This window comes from Coregonus clupeaformis, chromosome 20 (genome assembly GCF_020615455.1).
Source record: "Coregonus clupeaformis isolate EN_2021a chromosome 20, ASM2061545v1, whole genome shotgun sequence".
NCBI classification, from domain to species: Eukaryota; Metazoa; Chordata; class Actinopteri; order Salmoniformes; family Salmonidae; genus Coregonus; species Coregonus clupeaformis.
Genome location: NC_059211.1, coordinates 22,650,496 through 22,670,960, shown reverse-complemented (window position 1 = coordinate 22,670,960; position 20,465 = coordinate 22,650,496). Strand labels below are relative to the sequence as shown.

The window sequence follows — 20,465 nt, the reverse complement described above, 5'->3', positions numbered from 1 at the left end:
TTTGGGTATGCGGAAAAAAATAACGTTTTATATTATGTGAAATTTCAAACAATTTGTATGCTTTAAATGCCAGGATCTCATACCTATTTAGACTTTTCAGCTAGTAGAATTCGCTGCACACTATTGAGGAAGCGAATCGTATTTTGAGACCCACGTGTGTCTGACGAGCTGATAATCATAAAATGAACGAATGGCGGGAATCAACGCAGTTGCACAATAATGACGCGTTCTCAGTAGGAGGATGCCTAGTATGCTGTTATTTGTTGCTTACTGCATTCATTTTTACTTAACAGTACGTTCTAAATAGTACGTAGTATGATTTTAATATGCAGTTTAAATAAGTAGTAGGAAAGACACATTTTGGACACGTTTTTTTTTCACCACCTGAAAGTAATTAATTTATAAAATTAAAGTTTATTGGTCGGGTTCACAGTTTTGCAGGTGTTATAGCGGGTGCAGCAAAGTGCTTATGTTACTAGCTCCTAACAATGCAGTAAAATGACAAATCAAGAAAGATCAGTGCAAAGGCCAAATTACAGAGGAATTACTTTTTGAGGCTATTAAATCCTTTGTGTGGAAAAACCCCAGGGCTTGATGGCATACTGGTAGAGGTATATCAAGCCTTTTTTGATAAACTCAAAGCTAAATTTTTAGCTTGTTTTAACTACTCTTATAGAAATTGTAGTCTGTCAGGTACTCAGCAGGAAGGTCTAATTTCACTATTATTAAAACAAGATACAGATGGCAAATAGACTGGATCTTTACAGTGGGGAAAAAAAGTATTTAGTCAGCCACCAATTGTGCAAGTTCTCCCACTTAAAAAGATGAGAGTGGCCTGTAATTTTCATCATAGGTACACGTCAACTATGACAGACAAATTGAGAAAAGAAAATCCAGAAAATCACATTGTAGGATTTATGAATTTATTTGCAAATTATGGTGGAAAATAAGTATTTGGTCACCTACAAACAAGCAAGATTTCTGGCTCTCACAGACCTGTAACTTCTTCTTTAAGAGGCTCCTCTGTCCTCCACTCGTTACCTGTATTAATGGCACCTGTTTGAACTTGTTATCAGTATAAAAGACACCTGTCCACAACCTCAAACAGTCACACTCCAAACTCCACTATGGCCAAGACCAAAGAGCCGTCAAAGGACACCAGAAACAAAATTGTAGACCTGCACCAGGCTGGGAAGACTGAATCTGCAATAGGTAAGCAGCTTGGTTTGAAGAAATCAACTGTGGGAGCAATTATTAGGAAATGGAAGACATACAAGACCACTGATAATCTCCCTCGATCTGGGGCTCCACGCAAGATCTCACCCCGTGGGGTCAAAATGATCACAAGAACGGTGAGCAAAAATCCCAGAACCACACGGGGGGACCTAGTGAATGACCTGCAGAGAGCTGGGACCAAAGTAACAAAGCCTACCATCAGTAACACACTACGCCACCAGGGACTCAAATCCTGCAGTGCTAGACGTGTCCCCCTGCTTAAGCCAGTACATGTCCAGGCCCGTCTGAAGTTTGCTAGAGTGCATCCAGAAGAGGATTGGGAGAATGTCATATGGTCAGATGAAACCAAAATATAACTTTTTGGTAAAAACTCAACTCGTCGTGTTTGGAGGACAAAGAATGCTGAGTTGCATCCAAAGAACACCATACCTACTGTGAAGCATGGGAGTGAAAACATCATACTTTGGGGCTGTTTTTCTGCAAAGGGACCAGGACGGCTGATCCGTGTAAAGGAAAGAATGAATGGGGCCATGTATCGTGAGATTTTGAGTGAAAACCTCCTTCCATCAGCAAGGGCATTGAAGATGAAACGTGGCTGGGTCTTTCAGCATGACAATGATCCCAAACACACCGCCCGGGCAACGAAGGAGTGGCTTCGTAAGAAGCATTTCAAGGTCCTGGAGTCTCCAGATCTCAACCCCATAGAAAATCTTTGGAGGGAGTTGAAAGTCCGTGTTGCCCAGCGACAGCCCCAAAACATCACTGCTCTAGAGGAGATCTGCATGGAGGAATGGGCCAAAATACCAGCAACAGTGTGTGAAAACCTTGTGAAGACTTACAGAAAACGTTTGACCTGTGTCATTGCCAACAAAGGGTATATAACAAAGTATTGAGAAACTTTTGTTATTGACCAAATACTTATTTTCCACCATAATTTGCAAATAAATTAATTAAAAATCCTACAATGTGATTTTCTGGATTTTTTTTCCTCATTTTGTCTGTCATAGTTGACGTGTACCTATGATGAAAATTACAGGCCTCTCTCATCTTTTTAAGTGGGAGAACTTGCACAATTGGTGGCTGACTAAATACTTTTTTTCCCCACTGTATATCTTAAAAACTGGAGGCCTCTAACACTTCAATGTTGTGATGCAAAAATACTAGCGAAATGCATAGCACTCAGAATTAAGGTTTTACCAGATATTGTTCATCCTGATCATAGGTTTTTTACATGGACGATACATTGGTGATAATATACTACTAGAAATAATAGAACATCATGAAACATCTAAGAAGCCAGGCCTGGTATTTATAGCAGATTTTGAAAAGGCCTTTGATAAAGTAAGACTGGATTTTATTTATAAATGCCTGGATTTTTTTCAATTTCGGTGATTCTCTTATAAAATGGGTAAAAGTAATGTATAGCAACCCCAGGTGTAAAATAGTAAATAGCAGTTACTTCTCAGAATTGTCAAGAGGAGTTAAACAAGGGTGTCCGCTGTCACCATATCTATTTGTTATGGCCATCGAAATGCTAGCTATTGAAATCAGATCAAATAACAACATTAGAGGATTAGAAATCCAAGGCTTAAAAACAAAGGTGTCCATGTTTTTTTACATTTACATTTTTAGTCATTTAGCAGACGCTCTTATCCAGAGCGACTTACAGGAGCAATTAGGGTTAAGTGCCTTGCTCAAGGGCACATCGACAGATTTTTCACCTAGTCGGCTCAGGGATTAGAACCAGCGACCTTTCGTTTACTGGCACAACGCTCTTACCCACTAAGCTACCTGACCATGTATGTCGATGACTCAAGTTTTATATTAAGTCCGCAAGCTAGATCCCTGCAATGTCTCATTGAAGATCTAGATAACTTTTCTGGACTCCCTGGACTAAAACCTAATTATGATAAGTGTACAATATTACGTATTGGATCTTTAAAAAAATACAACCTTTACATTACCCTGCAGTTTACCTATAAAATTGGCTGACGGTGAAGTAGACATACTTGGTATTCATATCACAAAATATGTAAATGAGCTCTCCGCAATGAATTCAATAGAAAACTTGTAAAAATAGACAAGCTCCTGCAACCATGGAGAGGTAAATACCTGTCTATTTATGGAAAAATTGCCCTGATTAACTCCTTAGTCATATCTTCCTTTACTCACTTACTTATGGCGCTGCCTACTCCTGATTTATTCGTTTTTCAAATCATACGAGCAAAATATATTTCGCTTTTTGTGGGATGCTAAACCAGACAAGATAAAGCGTTTCTATCTATATAATGAATATGAATTGGGTGGGTTGATATTATAAAATATATAGGCACTAAACCTCTCTAAAAGCATCACTTATTCAAAAGTTTTACTTGAACCCTAAATGGTTCTCAAGTAGATTACGAAGAAAAGCTCATCCATTGTTTAAAAATGGCCATTTTGCCTTTGTGCAGATTGCCATGTCTCATCTTCGATTAATTGAAAATTGTATTTTTTCTTTTTCAAACAAGCATTGCAGAGCTAGCTACAATTTCAATTTCATTTCCCTGAAAAGATAGAACAAACATTATGGCTGAACTCAAATGTGCTGGTTGATATAAGACCTGTATTTATGGGAAAAATGTTTGAAAAGGGTCTTTTTGTTTTTAAATGATATTGTAAATTGGAATGGTAGAGTTATGTCTTTCATGGAGTTATCAGAATTGTATGGGAAGGTCTGCTCAATACAAGATTACAACCAATTGATTACAGCATTACCTCAAAAATGGAGGAGGCAGGTGGCAGTGGGAGGAGGTAGGGAACTGGTCTGTCTGCCCAATATATAGGATCAAAACTGGCGGAGGAATAAAAATAGCATGAATAGGAAAGTATAGCAGTTTCATTTGAGGACCAGGATATTGACAGCTGTGTCATACAGATTGCACAAATAGTTGGGAAGAGATTTTTTGATGTACCGATTCCATGGTACAGGGTTTATGAGTTGATATATAAAACAACGCAAGATTCAAGACTTCGTGCTTCTCAGCTAAAATTATTATATAGAATTCTTGCCACCAACCATATTTTGAATATTTGGGGCATACAATCATCGAAGCTCTGCAGATTTTGTTGTGAGGATACAGAATCAATAGACCATTTGTTTTGGTATTGCCCTCAGGTAGCCTGCTTCTGGTCTCAGGTTCAGGAATGGCTGAAAATGCATAACATTGATTGATTTTTCTCGGGTGGGGGGGTCTCAGATGGTTGAGGGGCAGCTCTTGGGGAACTGTGGGGGGGGATCTTGGAGGGCTGGCTGTTGGGAGCTTGGGCCGGTGGCTGATGGATTGCTGGTTCGGGTCCCCGTTTTTGACCTTGTGGGAGATCTGTCGACGTGCCCTTGAGCATATAAGCTGTTCAACAGACAGATGGTCTGGTGATAGAAGCTGTTCTTTAGTCTTGGTCTGATCTCTGATGCACCTGTACTGGCTGTCTTTTACCTGTGTGAAAAGATTCCGGTGGTTGTGGTGTTATTCTAGGCTATTTCTACGTTCTTGCCTTTCAGCTTAAACGCTAGTTTTCTCTACATCTCTGTGATGTGTTATTAATAGGTGGCATGCAGCAGCTACGGACCTTAAAACAGCCGCTGCTGTCGTAGATGGACCGTCTTGCAGGCAGGCTGCAGGAGGGTGGCGTGAAGCTGTGTTTTTGTCATGTGTAGTCTCTGTTAGCATGTAGACTATGACCCTCTGGGCTGCTGTAGTCTATAGCTGTCTATAGTCTATGGCCGCCGTCTGTCTCCTGTGGTCTCGTAGTGTTAGTGTAGTCTCTCAGTATGTACAGTATGTATCTGTGTCTGTAGTGTTAGTGTACAATAGTCTGTTGTCTGGACAAGTCTCAGTCTCTCAGTATGTTCAGTGTTTATGCCACTCTAGACCTTTTGGCGCTCGTCTTTCAGAGCACCCCCAGGGGACATGGATGAGCTGGACAGCCTACGCCTCGGGATCAAGCGCTTCAACGAGGACGCCGTCTCCCTGGCCCCTTCCACCACTGACTCCATCATTGTAGAAGGTGAGTGGGCTAGGGAGGGAGCTGCTGCGCGTCGCAGCTCAGATACTGTACCTGGGGCGACTGTACTGTACAGCCAGGGTAGACAACCGCTACTGGGTGTGCAGGCTTTTGCTCCAACTCTGTTGTAACTAACCTGATTCAGCTGATCAAAGTCCTGGTGAGCAGCTAATTGGTAGAATCAGTGTTTGTTGGCTAGATTAGGGTTGGAGAGAGCCTGCAGGACAGTAGCTCTCCAGGGGGAGGGTAGCTCTCCAGGGGGAGGGTAGCTCTCCCTCGCTCTCCCTCCAGGTGGAGGGTAGCTCTCCCTCGCTCTCCCTCCAGGGGGAGGGTAGCTCTCGCTCCAGGGAGAGGGTAGCTCTCCCTCGCTCTCCCTCCAGGGGGAGGGTAGCTCTCCCTCCAGGGGGAGGGTAGCTCTCGCTCCAGGGGGAGGGTTGTCTAACCCTGTTATGGTAGGTTATGCAACCGATATGTAGATTGCGTGGGCTATGGGGAGGGAGATGGGGCCTCACCCAGTTTCATTAAGCCAGTGCGTGGGGGAGAGACCTCTAGCCGAGGTTGTCTAGCAGTACTGTGGCTCCTAGAGCTGCGACAGTAGAAAGACAACCAGCCATCCACACAGACCGTGGTAGATCACTATGGGTTCTTACTGGCCGTAACACAGGTTGGATTATTACTTTTGCATTGAATTGCACATGTTGGTAAATCGTATGATGTGACAATTAGGAACATCACCTATTGAAGGCATTCAAAATACATTTCAGTTGAGTTGTGCTGTTCTGTGACCCGCCCCTCCCCTCCCCCAGATGCGTACTACTCTACATTTCGAGCTGATCTGGATTCAGATGCCCAGGACCTGGAGGTATTGTATCATTGTACACTGAACTCGAATATAAAACACAACATGTGAAGTGTTGGTCCCGTGTTTCATGAGCTGAAATAAAAGTTGTTCCATTCGCACAAAAAGCGTATTTATCTCAAATGTTGTGCACAAATTTGTTTACATCCCTGTTAGTGAGCATGTATTTCTCCTTTGCCAAGATAATCCATCCACCTGACAGGTGTGGCATATCAAGAAGCTGATTAAACAGCATGATCATTACACAGGTGCACCTTGTGCTGGGGACAATAAAAAGCCACTCTAAAATGTGCAGTTTTGTCACACAACACAATGCCACAGATGTCTCCAAGTTTTGAGGGCGCGTGCAATTGGCATGCTGACTGCAGGAATGTCCACCAGAGCTGTTGCCAGGGAATTGAATGCTCATTTCTCTACCATAAGCCACCTCCAATGTCATTTGAAAGAATTTGGCAGTACGTCCAACCGGCCTCACAACCGCCGACCACGTGTATGGCGCTGAGTGAGCGAGCGGTATGCTGATGTCAACGTTGTGAACAGAGTGCCCCATGGTGGCGGTAGGGTTATGGTATGGGCAGGCATAAGCTACGGACAACGAACACAATTGCATTTTATCGATGGCAATTTGAATGCGCAGAAATACCTTGACGAGATCCTGAGGCCCATTTCTTTTAAGGTATCTGTGACCAACAGATGCATATCTGTATTCCCAGTCGTGTGAAAACCATAGATTAGGGCCTAATGAATTTATTTAAATTGACTGATTTCCTCATATGAACTGTAACTCAATAAAATCTTTGAAATTGTTGAATGTTGTGTTTATATTTTTGTTCAGTGTATTTATTATTATTATTATTATTATTATTATATATTTGTATGATCTATTACATCGTATATATTATAGGTGGAGTCATGGAGTCTGGCTGTGGACCAACAGTACCTGAAGAAACACACCAAAGAGATGGTCAAGAGACAGGACGTTATCTACGGTACATTTCACTGTCTTTTATGTTGTATTCCAAGGAGATGGTCAAGAGACAGGACGTTATCTACGGTACATTTCACTGTCTTTTATGTTGTATTCTGATGTTTTAGACCAGGGGTGTCAAACTCATTTTAGCTCAGGGGCCACATGGAGGAAAATCTATTCCCAAGTGGGCCGGACCGGAAAAATCATGGTATATATAACTTAAAAACAACAACTTCAGATTGTTTTCCTTGTTTTAATACGATCAACATACAACATAAAGCTGGAGCCTGAGGACAGTGTGTCCAAAATAGTACAAGCACAACATCACTATTAATCATAAAACACGTCAAGTTTATTTGAAAATTCTAAAGAAAAAGAACACACAAACACACAATGCCTCGGTGATTAACAGAACTGTTTCACAGATCACAGAACTATATCAGGGTGTCATTTCTCAGGCAGAAATGTAGATAAAAATAATGAAATCCTGTTCCCCAAACAAGTGCAAGAACCACAGAGTCAAGAATAGGTTAAATATACAAATAAAATAAAATCAATTAAAAACAATAGCACATCAACATATAAACATAAAGCTGGAGCCTGAGGACAGTGTCCAAAAGCACAACATCACTATTAATCATAAAACACCTCAAGTTATTTGAAAGTTCTGAGGACAAAGAACACACAAACACACAATGCCTCAGTGATTCACAGAAGTATATCACAGATCACAGAACTATATCAGGGTGTCATTTCTCAGGCAGAAATGTAGATAAAAATAATGAAATCCTGTTCCCCAAACAAGTGCAAGAACCACAGAGTCAAGAATAGGTTAAATATACAAATACAATAAAATCAATTAAAAACAATAGCACATCAACATATAAACATAAATCTGAAAGCGTTGCTCAAACACCCGTAACAGTCCCGTTATTTTATCTTTGAACCGCTTCATGTCTGCCACATGTTGGGTCGCACGCACATTTTTCAGACAGGGGAAGTGAGCTGCATCACCACCGGCAAGTTGCGTCTCCCACAATGACAGCTTCAACTTGAAAGAACGTATGCTGTCATAATACTGCGTGACAACTTTGTTGCGCCCTTGCAGCTGTTTGTTCAAGTTATTCAGGTGCTCTGTAACATCCACCATAAATGCAAGGTCCTGCATCCATTCTGCGGAATGAAATTCTAACACTGGTTTGCCCTTTTCTTCCATGAACTGTTCAATTTCTTCTCGTAAATCAAAGAAACGCCTCAGCACAGCACCTCGGCTTAACCATCTTACCTCAGTGTGGTATGGCAGGCCATAGATGTGGTCTTTCTCTCTGAGAAGGCTGTCAAACTGACGGTGATTCAGGCTTCTGGATCGGATGAAATTAACAGTTTGGATGACCACCTTCATGACGTTATCCATCTTTAATGACTTGCAACACAAAGCCTCCTGGTGCAAAATACAGTGAAAAGTCAAAAAATCACATCCTCCATTTGCAGATTGCACTTTCTCTCTGAACTTTGTCACAACGCCTGCTTTTTTCCCGATCATTGAGGGCGCACCATCTGTAGCCAGGCTGACAGCGCGGGACCAGTCCACTCCGACCCTGTCCAGCACGCCGACGAGTGCGGTAAAAATATCAGCTGCTGTCGTTGTATCTGTCATCGGCACCAACTCCACTAACTCCTCGGTGACGGTCAATGTGTCATCAACTCCGCGGATGAAAATGGCCAGTTGTGCAACACCTGTAATGTCCGTGCTTTCATCAATTGCAACCCGAAAACGCAATAAATGACTTTACTTTTTGCTTCAACTGGCTGTCCAAATCCACTGAAAGATCGGAAATCCTGTCTGCAACTGTGTTTCTTGTCAGGCTGATATTTGCAAAAGCCTGCCGCTTTTCAGGGCACACAATCTCTGCTGCCTTCATCATGCATGTTTTTACAAATTCACCCTCACTAAATGGTTTTGAAGCCACTGCGATTTCATTAGCAATGAGGTAGCTAGCTATCACTGCAGCGTCACTGATGTCTCGGCTGTGAGTAAACACAGACTGCTGTTTCTTCAGACCCGCCAACAGTTCATTCACCTTCTCTCATCTCCGCTGTCCTTGAAAGTTGTCATATTTGTCGGCATGAAGACTCACATAGTGGCGACGAAGGTTATATTCTTTCAGCACTGCAACATGCTCTGAACACACCAAACATACAGCTTTCCCATTCAATTCCGTGAATAAATAGAATGACCATTTTTCTTGGAACACTCTGCACTCTGCGTCCACTTTTCTCTTTTTTGACAGAGACATATTGGGGCAATGAGGGTGCCAAAGCACATAATGTTAAAAGTAGAAGCCGTAATAAATATCGCGGGCAAAACAAAGTAGCTCATTGGCTGCACGTGCTTGACCTACTTGCTCTGCCCCGGTATAAACCGTTTGCTTGCTTAACACAATTGCTATTGCGCCATCCAGTGGACGCAATTGGAACAGCAGTTTATTTTATTGAAAAATTGCAGCGCATTTTTATACTTTACAAAATTATTAATTGTATTTTTTTTTTTTTTTATCATCTCGCGGGCCGGATTAAACCCGTTTGCGGGCCTGATCCGGCCCGCGGGCCGGACGTTTGACACCCCTGTTTAAGACAATTTATGTTCATTTGTCTTATGTTGGCTTTCATTGTGTTTTTATAGTTATATCTGTGATTAAGTTTAGTATTAAAAGGTAAGTTAGGGGAATGGAGAAGCGCAACTTATCTTTTTTAAAAGCCATTTGTACAATTTTTCTGTTTGTCTGGACTTGCCATTGTTTTATTATTGACCTCAAATCAAATCCATTTTTATTTGTCACATCCACGTGTTTAGCAGATGTTATAGCGGGTGTAGCGAAATGCTTGTGCTTCTAGCGCCGACAGTGCAGTAATATCGAACAATTTCACAATAAATGGAGTCCAGTGGTTGAAAAGCAAATTCCTTTTTAAAGACCAACTAGATGGTTGAACCCCCGTCTGTCTGTCGGGCTGTATTTCTCCCAAACAGAGCTGATACAGACAGAGATGCACCACGTGCGGATCCTGAAGATCATGCTGCGTGTGTACGTCAGGGAGCTGAAGGAGCACCTTCACCTGGACGATCTGTTCCCACGCCTGGAGACCCTGCTACAGCTGCACACACACTTCCTGTCCCGCCTCAAAGAGCGGCGGCGAGACGCCATGCAGCCCGGCAGCGACAGGAACTACAACATACAGAGACTCGCTGACATCCTCACCACTCAGGTAGAGACTACACACACACAGTCATATATATATATATATACACACACACACAGTGGGGAGAATAAGTATTTGATACACTGCCGATTTTTGCAGGTTTTCCTACTTACAAAGCATGTAGAGGTCTGTAATTTTTATCATAGATACACTTCAACTGTGAGAGACGGAATCTAAAACAAAAATCCAGAAAATCACATTGTATGATTTTTAAGTAATTAATTTGCATTTTATTGGATTTTACTGCATTAAATTTACTCGACAAATCAGACGCTGTGTCCCAATTACCTCGACAGTGTTCCTCTCTGAGTTCCTCTTCCCTTTATATGTCAAAAGGATCATGTGTGTGTGTATAGTCATACCGTATTGCGTTGGTTTAAACTGTCAGAGAGAGGAGGTAATCGGAGCAGACTATCTACACAGTTTCTCCTCATTCCTGTCTCTGCTCCAGTTTTCAGGTGACATAGGGGAGCAGATGAAGGAGAGCTATGGTGATTTCTGCAGCCACCACACCGAGGCTGTCGGCAACTACAAGGAGCAACTACACAGCAACAAGAAGTTCCAGAACCTCATACGGGTTGGTCGTTACTGGTTCCATTACTGTAGTATAGAAATTGACAAAAGGTCCAGCACCATCTGGGGGCTGTCTGCAGTTGAAAGCGGTCACCCTCGCCTCTGTTTTGGTCAAAAACTGAGGGGTGGGCCTGGAGAAATGTGACCATTCTTTAAATTCATAGACATAGCTATTGATGCAAGGACTGACCATCCATGATATCAAAATGATAGTTTTAAGCATTTCTTTAGGCTATACAGTGTTTACGTTTACAATGTAGTAAAACAAGCTTATATTTGGGGTTCTGATGGGGTACACCAGTTCTAAGCTCATGAGGCAAGTTATATTCTTCAAGAATCAATGAGTACAGTTGAAGTCGAAGTTTACATACACTTAGATTGGAGTCATTAAAACTCGTTTTTCAACCACTCCACAAATTTCTTGATAACAAACTATAGTTTTGGCAAGTCGGTTAAGACATCTTCTTTGTGCATGACACAAGTCATTTTTCCAACAATTGTTTACAGACAGATTATTTCACTTATAATTCACTGTATCACAATTCCAGTGGGTCAGAAGTGTACATACACTAAGTTGACTGTGCCTTTAAACAGCTTGGAACATTCCAGAAAATGATGTCGTGGCTTTAGAAGCTTCTGATAGGCTAATTGACATAATTTGTGTCAATTGGAGGTGTACCTGTGGATGTATTTCAAGGCCTACCTTCAAACTCAGTGCCTCTTTGCTTGACATCATGGGAAAATCAAAAGAAATCAGCCAAGACCTCAGAAAAACAATTGTAGACCTCCACAAGTCTGGTTCATCCTTGGGAGCAATTTCCAAACGCCTGAAGGTACCACGTTCATCTATACAAACAATAGTACGCAAGTATAAACACCATGGGACCATGCAGCCGTCATACCGCTCAGGAAGGAGACGCGTTCTGTCTCCTAGAGATGAACGTACTTTGGTGCGAAAAGTGCAAATCAATCCCAGAACAACAGCAAAGGACCTTGTGAAGATGCTGGAGAAAACAGGTACAAAAGTATCTATATCCACAGTAAAACGAGTCCTATATTGACATAACCTGAAAGGCCGCTCAGCAAGGAAGAAGCCACTGCTCCAAAACCGACATAAAAAAGCCAGAGTACGGTTTGCAACTGCACATGGGGACAAAGATCGTACTTTTTGGAGAAATGTCCTCTGGTCTGATGAAACAAAAATAGAACTGTTTGGCCATAATTGACCATCGTTATGTTTGGAGGAAAAAGGGGGTCGCTTGCAAGCCGAAGAACACCATCCCAACCGTGAAGCACGGGCGGTGGCAGCATCATGCTGTGGGGGTGCTTTGCTGCAGGAGAGACTGGTGCACTTCACAAAATAGATGGCATCATGAGGAAGGAAAATTATGTGGATATATTGAAGCAACATCTCAAGACATCAGTCAGGAAGTTAAAGCTTGGTCGAAAATGTGTCTTCCAAGTGGACAATGACCCCAAGCATACATCCAAAGTTGTGGCAAAATGGCTTAAGGACAACAAGGTCAGGGTATTGGAGAGGCCATCACAAAGCCCTGACCTCAATCCTATAGAAAATGTGTGGGCAGAACTGAAAAAGTGTGTGCGAGCAAGGAGGCCTACAAACCTGACTCAGTTACACCAGCTCTGTCAGGAGGAATGGGCCAAAATTCACCCAACTTATTGTGGGAAGCTTGTGGAAGGCTACCCGACACGTTTGACCCAATTTAAACAATTTAAAGGCAATGCTCCCAAATACTAATTGAGTGTATGTAAACTTCTGACCCACTGGGAATGTGATGAAAGAAATAAAAGCTGAAATAAATAATTCTCTCTACTATTATTCTGACATTTCACATTCTTAAAATAAAGTGGTGATCCTAACTGATCTAAGACAGGGAATTTTTTACTAGGATTAAATGTCAGGAATTGTGAAAAACTGAGTTGAAATGTATTTGGCTAAGGTGTATATATAAACTTTCGACTTCAACAGTATATCATTTTAAGTTATAAGTCCAAAAATGTATGCAGCAACTGCGGATTTGACCCCTTTTTTTAAAGAGGATGTGAAACATTAATGAGAGTGGGTTATTTATGAACGTGTGGCATGTTCGCATCCAGCTTTTGTGGCCTCCTGTGTGTAACCAGAAACATTTTATTGATTGCCCTACATGGTCCGTGAACAGTATGTATAATGCATGTCCCTTTTTCTTCCAGAAAGTCAATAATCTGTCTGTTGTGAGAAGATTAGGAGTGACTGAGTGTATTCTCCTGGTGACACAACGCATCACCAAGTACCCTGTGCTGGTGGAACGCATTGTGCAGAACACAGAAGGTTAATAGACAGAGGGTTTATGTACTTGGTCTCTACCCTCCGATGACTCTTGAGGTTTAGGCCCGACTTTCTGTTAAAGACTGTTGGACTAGAAAGAATAACGTTATTTCTCCCTGATGTTCAGTGTGTCTGAAGTTGAATAACTAATCAATGAAATGTATTTTATAAAGCCCTTTTTTTACATCCAACAGTAAAACATCACCACACTCCCTCACAGATACCTAAAAGCCCAAAGAGCTAAGAGAAATACCAACATTCTGAGTGTCTGAAGTTATCCTCTCCTTTACTCCCTCCAGTGGGGACGGAGGAACACGACGAGTTGTCCAGGTCTCTGGGTCTGATCAAAGACTGCATCGTCCAGGTGGATGCCCTGGTCAACCTGCATGAGAAGGCCTCGCGCCTCCGAGACATCGCCCACAAGATGGAGCCCAAGTCCCTGGGCAAGAACAAAGATGGCCGTGTGTTCCACAGAGAGGACCTGGCCCAGGGTCGACGCAGGCTGCTGCACGAGGGGACGGCCAACCACAAGGCTGCCTCCGGCAGACTCAAAGGTAACAGGATGACCCTCAGGCCAGGGTTGGGGTCAATTTAATTTCAACTCCAGTCAATTCAGGAAGTGCACAGAAATTCAAATTCTCTTCAATGCTTTTCAATTGGGGAAAGTTTGGAATTTGTTTTACTTTCTGAATTGACCCCAACCCTGCCTCAGGGGCTGCATCTCCAATAATCTGAAGTAAGTGATCTTTTCTCTTCTGTCTGTATTGATTTCACACAGGTCTAAAAATGTACCTCCCCTTTTCATTTCAGATATACTGGCTGTGCTGCTGTCTGACGTGCTATTGTTACTCCAAGAGAAGGACCAGAGATATGTCTTCTCTGCTGTGGTGAGTCGTGAATTCTGATGTGTCAGTTAATTCCGCCCTGTAACCTGACTACGCTTTGTTTTCCTCTCTGGAACGACTAACTGAATCTGTCACACTAAAATCCTAACTCAACTCTCAACGGAAATATGGACACTGCTTCTTCTGTTTATCTGTCTAGAACAGGGCTCTCCAACCCTGTTCCTGGAGAACTACCCTCCTGCAGGTTTACACCAGGGCTCTCCAACCCTGTTCCTGGAGAACTACCCTCCTGCAGGTTTACACCAGGGCTCTCCAACACTGTTCCTGGAGAACTACCCTCCTGCAGGTTTACACCAGGGCTCTCCAACCCTGTTCCTGGAGAACTACCCTCCTGCAGGTTTACACCAGGGCTCTCCAACCCTGTTCCTGGAGAACTACTCGCCCTGGTGTAAACCTGCAGGAGGGTAGCTCTTCAACCCTGTTCCTGGAGAACTACTCGTCCTGGTGTAAACCTGCAGGAGGGTAGCTCTCCAACCCTGTTCCTGGAGAACTACTCGTCCTGGTGTAAACCTGCAGGAGGGTAGCTCTCCAACCCTGTTCCTGGAGAACTACTCGTCCTGGTGTAAACCTGCAGGAGGGTAGCTCTCCAACCCTGTTCCTGGAGAACTACTCGCCCTGGTGTAAACCTGCAGGAGGGTAGCTCTCCAACCCTGTTCCTGGAGAACTACTCGCCCTCGTGTAAACCTGCAGGAGGGTAGCTCTCCAACCCTGTTCCTGGAGAACTACTCGTCCTGGTGTAAACCTGCAGGAGGGTAGCTCTCCAACCCTGTTCCTGGAGAACTACTCGTCCTGGTGTAAACCTGCAGGAGGGTAGTTCTCCAGGAACAGGGTTGGTGAGCCCTGGTGTAAACCTGCAGGAGGGTAGCTCTCCAGGAACAGGGTTGGTGAGCCCTGGTGTAAACCTGCAGGAGGGTAGCTCTCCAGGAACAGGGTTGGTGAGCCCTGGTGTAAACCTGCAAGGAGGGTAGCTCTCCAGGAACAGGTTCTAGAACTATGAAAAGTTCCTCCATTTTGCTTTCTGGTGTCATTCTCTTTCAGTGTGACTTGTAGCTGCCTTGTGCCTCTCTCTCCTCCCCAGGACAACAAGCCCTCAGTGATCTCCCTCCAGAAGTTGATAGTGAGGGAGGTGGCCCACGAGGAGAAGGCCATGTTCCTGATCTGCACCTCCTCCAAAGAGCCTGAGATGTATGAGATACACACTGCCTCCAAAGAGGAGCGCAACTCCTGGATGACACACATCCGCCAGGCCGTGGAGAGGTACACACTCACTCTCTCTCTCTCTCACACACCAGAGCGGAGTTGAGCGGTTGGAAAGGCGCTCCATGTCCTTTCCTACCTCTTGGTTAAAAACCGCTCTGTGCTCACAGGAAAAAGAACTGCTGCTCCAAATTCGCTCCATTCATTAAAATTAAAATGTAACCAACACCCATCTATTTTTGTGACTACCTGGACCTGCCATTTGGTTTTGAAGTATTCAAACCAAACCATATAGATTTGAATGAAAAGTATTTTAATAAACATGAAAAGGTGACTGTAAGAGGCGCTCATCATTTCAAATAGGCTACATGTCGTATTAAACAGCAAATAAACACTCTAAATAGGTCAGGAGACAGACAGGGAGCCTAAGAAGGAACGAAAAATAATTATTTAGGCGATATTATTTCAATTATTTCAAGGCTATAGCCTACAAACAAATACATTGTGATGCATTTGTGACACACTAGCCTGGCAGGGACATAAAAGGTGCAACATTTAAACACCATTTTGTTGTATTAAATCAGTATAGTCTATAAATTGCGCATATAGACTGTGATTTATTTAGAATTAAATACAAATTAAACGAAAAATGACTAATTAGTGACTTTTTGAAATCATTTTTAGAAACACGAGTTTGGCCAGTCTGTGGCTTCAGGCTCATGCAATGGTGCCTGGAGAGCCGGCCAGCAGCGGGTAATATCCTCTCCATGGTGCCTGGAGAGCCGGCCAGCAGCGGAGAATATCCTCTCCATGGTGCCTGGAGAGCCGGCCAGCAGCGGGTAATATCCTCTCCATGGTGCCTGGAGAGCCGGCCAGCAGCGGGTAATATCCTCTCCATGGTGCCTGGAGAGCCGGCCAGCAGCGGGTAATATCCCTCTCCATGGTGCCTGGAGAGCCGGCCAGCAGCGGGTAATATCCTCTCCATGGTGCCTGGAGAGCCGGCCAGCAGCGGGTAATATCCTCTCCATGGTGCCTGGAGAGCCGGCCAGCAGCGGGTAATATCCTCTCCATGGTGCCTGGAGAGCCGGCCAGCAGCGGGTAATATCCTCTCCATGGTGCCTGGAGAGCCGGCCAGCAGCGGGTAATATCCTCTCCATGGTGCCTGGAGAGCCGGCCAGCAGCGGAGAATATCCTCTCCATGGTGCCTGGAGAGCCGGCCAGCAGCGGTAATATCCTCTCCATGGTGCCTGGAGAGCCGGCAGCAGCGGGTAATATCCTCTCCATGGTGCCTGGAGAGCCGGCCAGCGGCGGGTAATATCCTCTCCATGGTGCCTGGAGAGCCGGCCAGCAGCGGGTAATATCCTCTCCATGGTGCCTGGAGAGCCGGCCAGCAGCGGAGAATATCCTCTCCATGGTGCCTGGAGAGCCGGCCAGCAGTGGAGAATATCCTCTCCATGGTGCCTGGAGAGCCGGCCAGCAGCGGAGAATATCCTCTCCTCACTTGCAGAGGCACTGGGGATGCTAAACAGCCTTTTGGGCACTATTGCCAGGCTGGACAGAGATGCAGATTATTATTATATATATATATATATATATATATTAATTTTTTAATATAGGTAGGTCTAAAGGTTTTTAGGCAAAATAACCCAATCAAAACGTAAAGCTTCTTGAACGTGGGAATATGCCAGGGCTGTTGGGCCGAAATCAATGATGGCCTATTGTAAAGATAATAGAACGAAAATGAACGAAACGTTTAAGGATCAGATTTTTTGTTTATAAATACTTTGCCACAATGTGCATGTAGTAACTACACCATGCTTTGGGTTTAGTTGTGGACACTACGTCACCACACTCCCTCTCTTGGGTTTAGTTGTGGACACTACGTCACCACACTCCCTCTCTTGGGTTTAGTTGTGGACACTACGTCACCACACTCCCTCTCTTGGGTTTAGTTGTGGACACTACGTCACCACACTCCCTCTCTTGGGTTTAGTTGTGGACACTACGTCACCACACTCCCTCTCTTGGGTTTAGTTGTGGACACTACGTCACCACACTCCCTCTCTTGGGTTTAGTTGTGGACACTACGTCACCACACTCCCTCTCTTGGGTTTAGTTGTGGACACTACGTCACCACACTCCCTCTCTTGAATTTAGTTGTGGACACTACGTCACCACACTCCCTCTCTTGGGTTTAGTTGTGGACACTACGTCACCACACTCCCTCTCTTGGGTTTAGTTGTGGACACTACGTCACCACACTCCCTCTCTTGGGTTTAGTTGTGGACACTACGTCACCACACTCCCTCTCTTGGGTTTAGTTGTGGACACTACGTCACCACACTCCCTCTCTTGGGTTTAGTTGTGGACACTACGTCACCACACTCCCTCTCTTGGGTTTAGTTGTGGACACTACGTCACCACACTCCCTCTCTTGGGTTTAGTTGTGGACACTACGTCACCACACTCCCTCTCTTGGGTTTAGTTGTGGACACTACGTCACCACACTCCCTCTCTTGGGTTTAGTTGTGGACACTACGTCACCACACTCCCTCTCTTGGGTTTAGTTGTGGACACTACGTCACCACACTCCCTCTCTTGGGTTTAGTTGTGGACACTACGTCACCACACTCCCTCTCTTGGGTTTAGTTGTGGACACTACGTCACCACACTCCCTCTCTTGGGTTTAGTTGTGGACACTACGTCACCACACTCCCTCTCTTGGGTTTAGTTGTGGACACTACGTCACCACACTCCCTCTCTTGGGTTTAGTTGTGGACACTACGTCACCACACTCCCTCTCTTGGGTTTAGTTGTGGACACTACGTCACCACACTCCCTCTCTTGGGTTTAGTTGTGGACACTACGTCACCACACTCCCTCTCTTGGGTTTAGTTGTGGACACTACGTCACCACACTCCCTCTCTTGGGTTTAGTTGTGGACACTACGTCACCACACTCCCTCTCTTGGGTTTAGTTGTGGACACTACGTCACCACACTCCCTCTCTTGGGTTTAGTTGTGGACACTACGTCACCACACTCCCTCTCTTGGGTTTAGTTGTGGACACTACGTCACCAACTCCCTCTCTTGGGTTTAGTTGTGGACACTACGTCACCACACTCCCTCTCTTGGGTTTAGTTGTGGACACTACGTCACCACACTCCCTCTCTTGGGTTTAGTTGTGGACACTACGTCACCACACTCCCTCTCTTGTTCTTGATCCTCCTCATCTTTGTAAGTCACCTTGATTTGTCACCTGTGTGTTTTTATCAGTTTCTTTATGACAATATGTAGTGAACTCCATGACAGTAGCTAAAGCAAGGGGCTATAGCAGCACACAAGTAGACTACAGATGCATGCTGGGACGGGCACGCCCTGAGCTGGTGACGTGAGCGCTACTGGAGCGGGCGAGAAGGCCGACGCTCCAACCTTTGCGGGGAATTTAGACGCATCCAATGCAAAAACAAATTTCTCTAGCTTAAACTGACAGATTTATATTGGGATGTTTTATATTATGCTAATTAGATTCCCACAGGTGCGCTGACGACTCTAGGGGGTTAAATGATAGTAGCGCACATCTGTGTCGCTCCATCTTTGAACTGACCGTCGAATAACACTTTCCCCTGTATCAATAAATCCATAGCGCCACAGTACAATAGAACATGAAAATTCGTAGCTCTTGAAACAAACCAAACACAACAATTTTAATTCACCCAGTAACATTTAATTTAGTCTATTTAAAGTTTTCTCACCTCTCCTGGACTTCCGCGGGAACATCTTGTCCCGGATAAAGCCACAGATCAGGTGTGTCTCTCCTCTGAGATGCCAATATACGGCCATCCATCCGAACAATGCATTGAGTCCTCACACTGGCCTCTGCAAGACGAGTATCACCTGCTTTTCCACTACACAATCTCTCAAGCACAAGCCCACATGGTAGGGAGTAAGACAGCTAATCTTTTATATTTCAAGTTTAGCCAACTTGGATCTATTTGCTAGCTAACAAGGTAGAACAGTTGAATTGTTATGAACACACCCTTCTGTCTGTCTCCAGCTGTTTGAACAGTATGCTAGCCTGTCCACATTGTTCAGATGTTGAAATCAAGTGACCTACCTTATTTCTCCGAATTAGAACGAGTTGCAAATTACTGATATACTTGTGTTTTTATGATTATTGCACATTTATAAAACACAGACTATACAGCTAATGTGACAGTATTTGGCTAGAATGCTGCTAGCGGTACGACAATGCCGCGCGCGACAAACTGAGCATTCATTTTCCAGAATCAATATTCATTGATACACTCATTTTAGAAGTGTCTTGCTCTGCGCGCAATTTGAGTAGTTGAGACATAGAAAGGTAGTTAGAAAGGTTAACTTCTCCTCTATTACAGTAAAATAATGTCTCAATGGGTTTGTCCATATGACCGATTTCTGTTGGACCAAAACTGTGGCGGGGAGGGGCTTGGTGTGTGGGGGGGAGGGGCTTAGTGTTTGTGGGGGGAGGGGGCTTGGTGTGTGGGGGGAGGGGCTTGGTGTGGGGGGGAGGGGCTTGGTGTGTGGGGGAGGGGCTTGGTGTGGGGGGGGCTTGGTGTGTGGGGAGGAGGGGCTTGGTGTGTTGGGGGGAGGGGCTTGGTGTGTGTGTGTAAATGGGAAGGTGCACAGTCGCAGCAGGAGGGAAGGAGAAGAGACCAAAAGGACATGAGAGAAAGCTGACAAAAACGCTCATACTTAAAAAAAAAAACATTATAAACATGTTTCTTTCAAGACAGGCATCTGAAATATCGTGCCAAAACATACATTCAAATTAATTCTATATATCACCCAGCCCTATCTCCTTCCCCCTTCTATATATCACCCAGCCCTATCTCCTTTCTCCTTCCCCTTCTATATATCACCCAGCCCTATCTCCTTCCCCCTTCTATATATCACCCAGCCCTATCTCCTTCCCCCTTCTATATATCACCCAGCCCTATCTCCTTCCCCCTTCTATATATCACCCAGCCCTATCTCCTTCCCCCTTCTATATATCACCCAGCCCTATCTCCTTCCCTCTTCTATATATCACCCAGCCCTATCTCCTTCCCCCTTC

General features: G+C 44.3%; 1 protein-coding gene across 2 annotated transcripts in view; it reads left to right on the top strand.

The window, feature by feature from the left end:
• LOC121534130 (rho guanine nucleotide exchange factor 18) overlaps positions 1 to 20,465 on the top strand; it is a 107,411-nt gene that overhangs the window by 51,017 nt on the left and 35,929 nt on the right. For both annotated transcript variants that reach the window (XM_041840609.2, XM_041840610.2), the window contains 9 exons: positions 5,171 to 5,283; positions 6,087 to 6,142; positions 7,044 to 7,128; positions 10,138 to 10,373; positions 10,819 to 10,944; positions 13,155 to 13,272; positions 13,569 to 13,823; positions 14,080 to 14,156; positions 15,253 to 15,431. In XM_041840609.2, coding sequence (XP_041696543.2) covers positions 5,171 to 5,283; positions 6,087 to 6,142; positions 7,044 to 7,128; positions 10,138 to 10,373; positions 10,819 to 10,944; positions 13,155 to 13,272; positions 13,569 to 13,823; positions 14,080 to 14,156; positions 15,253 to 15,431 — 1,245 coding nt within the window. The remainder of the gene's footprint in view (positions 1 to 5,170; positions 5,284 to 6,086; positions 6,143 to 7,043; positions 7,129 to 10,137; positions 10,374 to 10,818; positions 10,945 to 13,154; positions 13,273 to 13,568; positions 13,824 to 14,079; positions 14,157 to 15,252; positions 15,432 to 20,465) is intronic.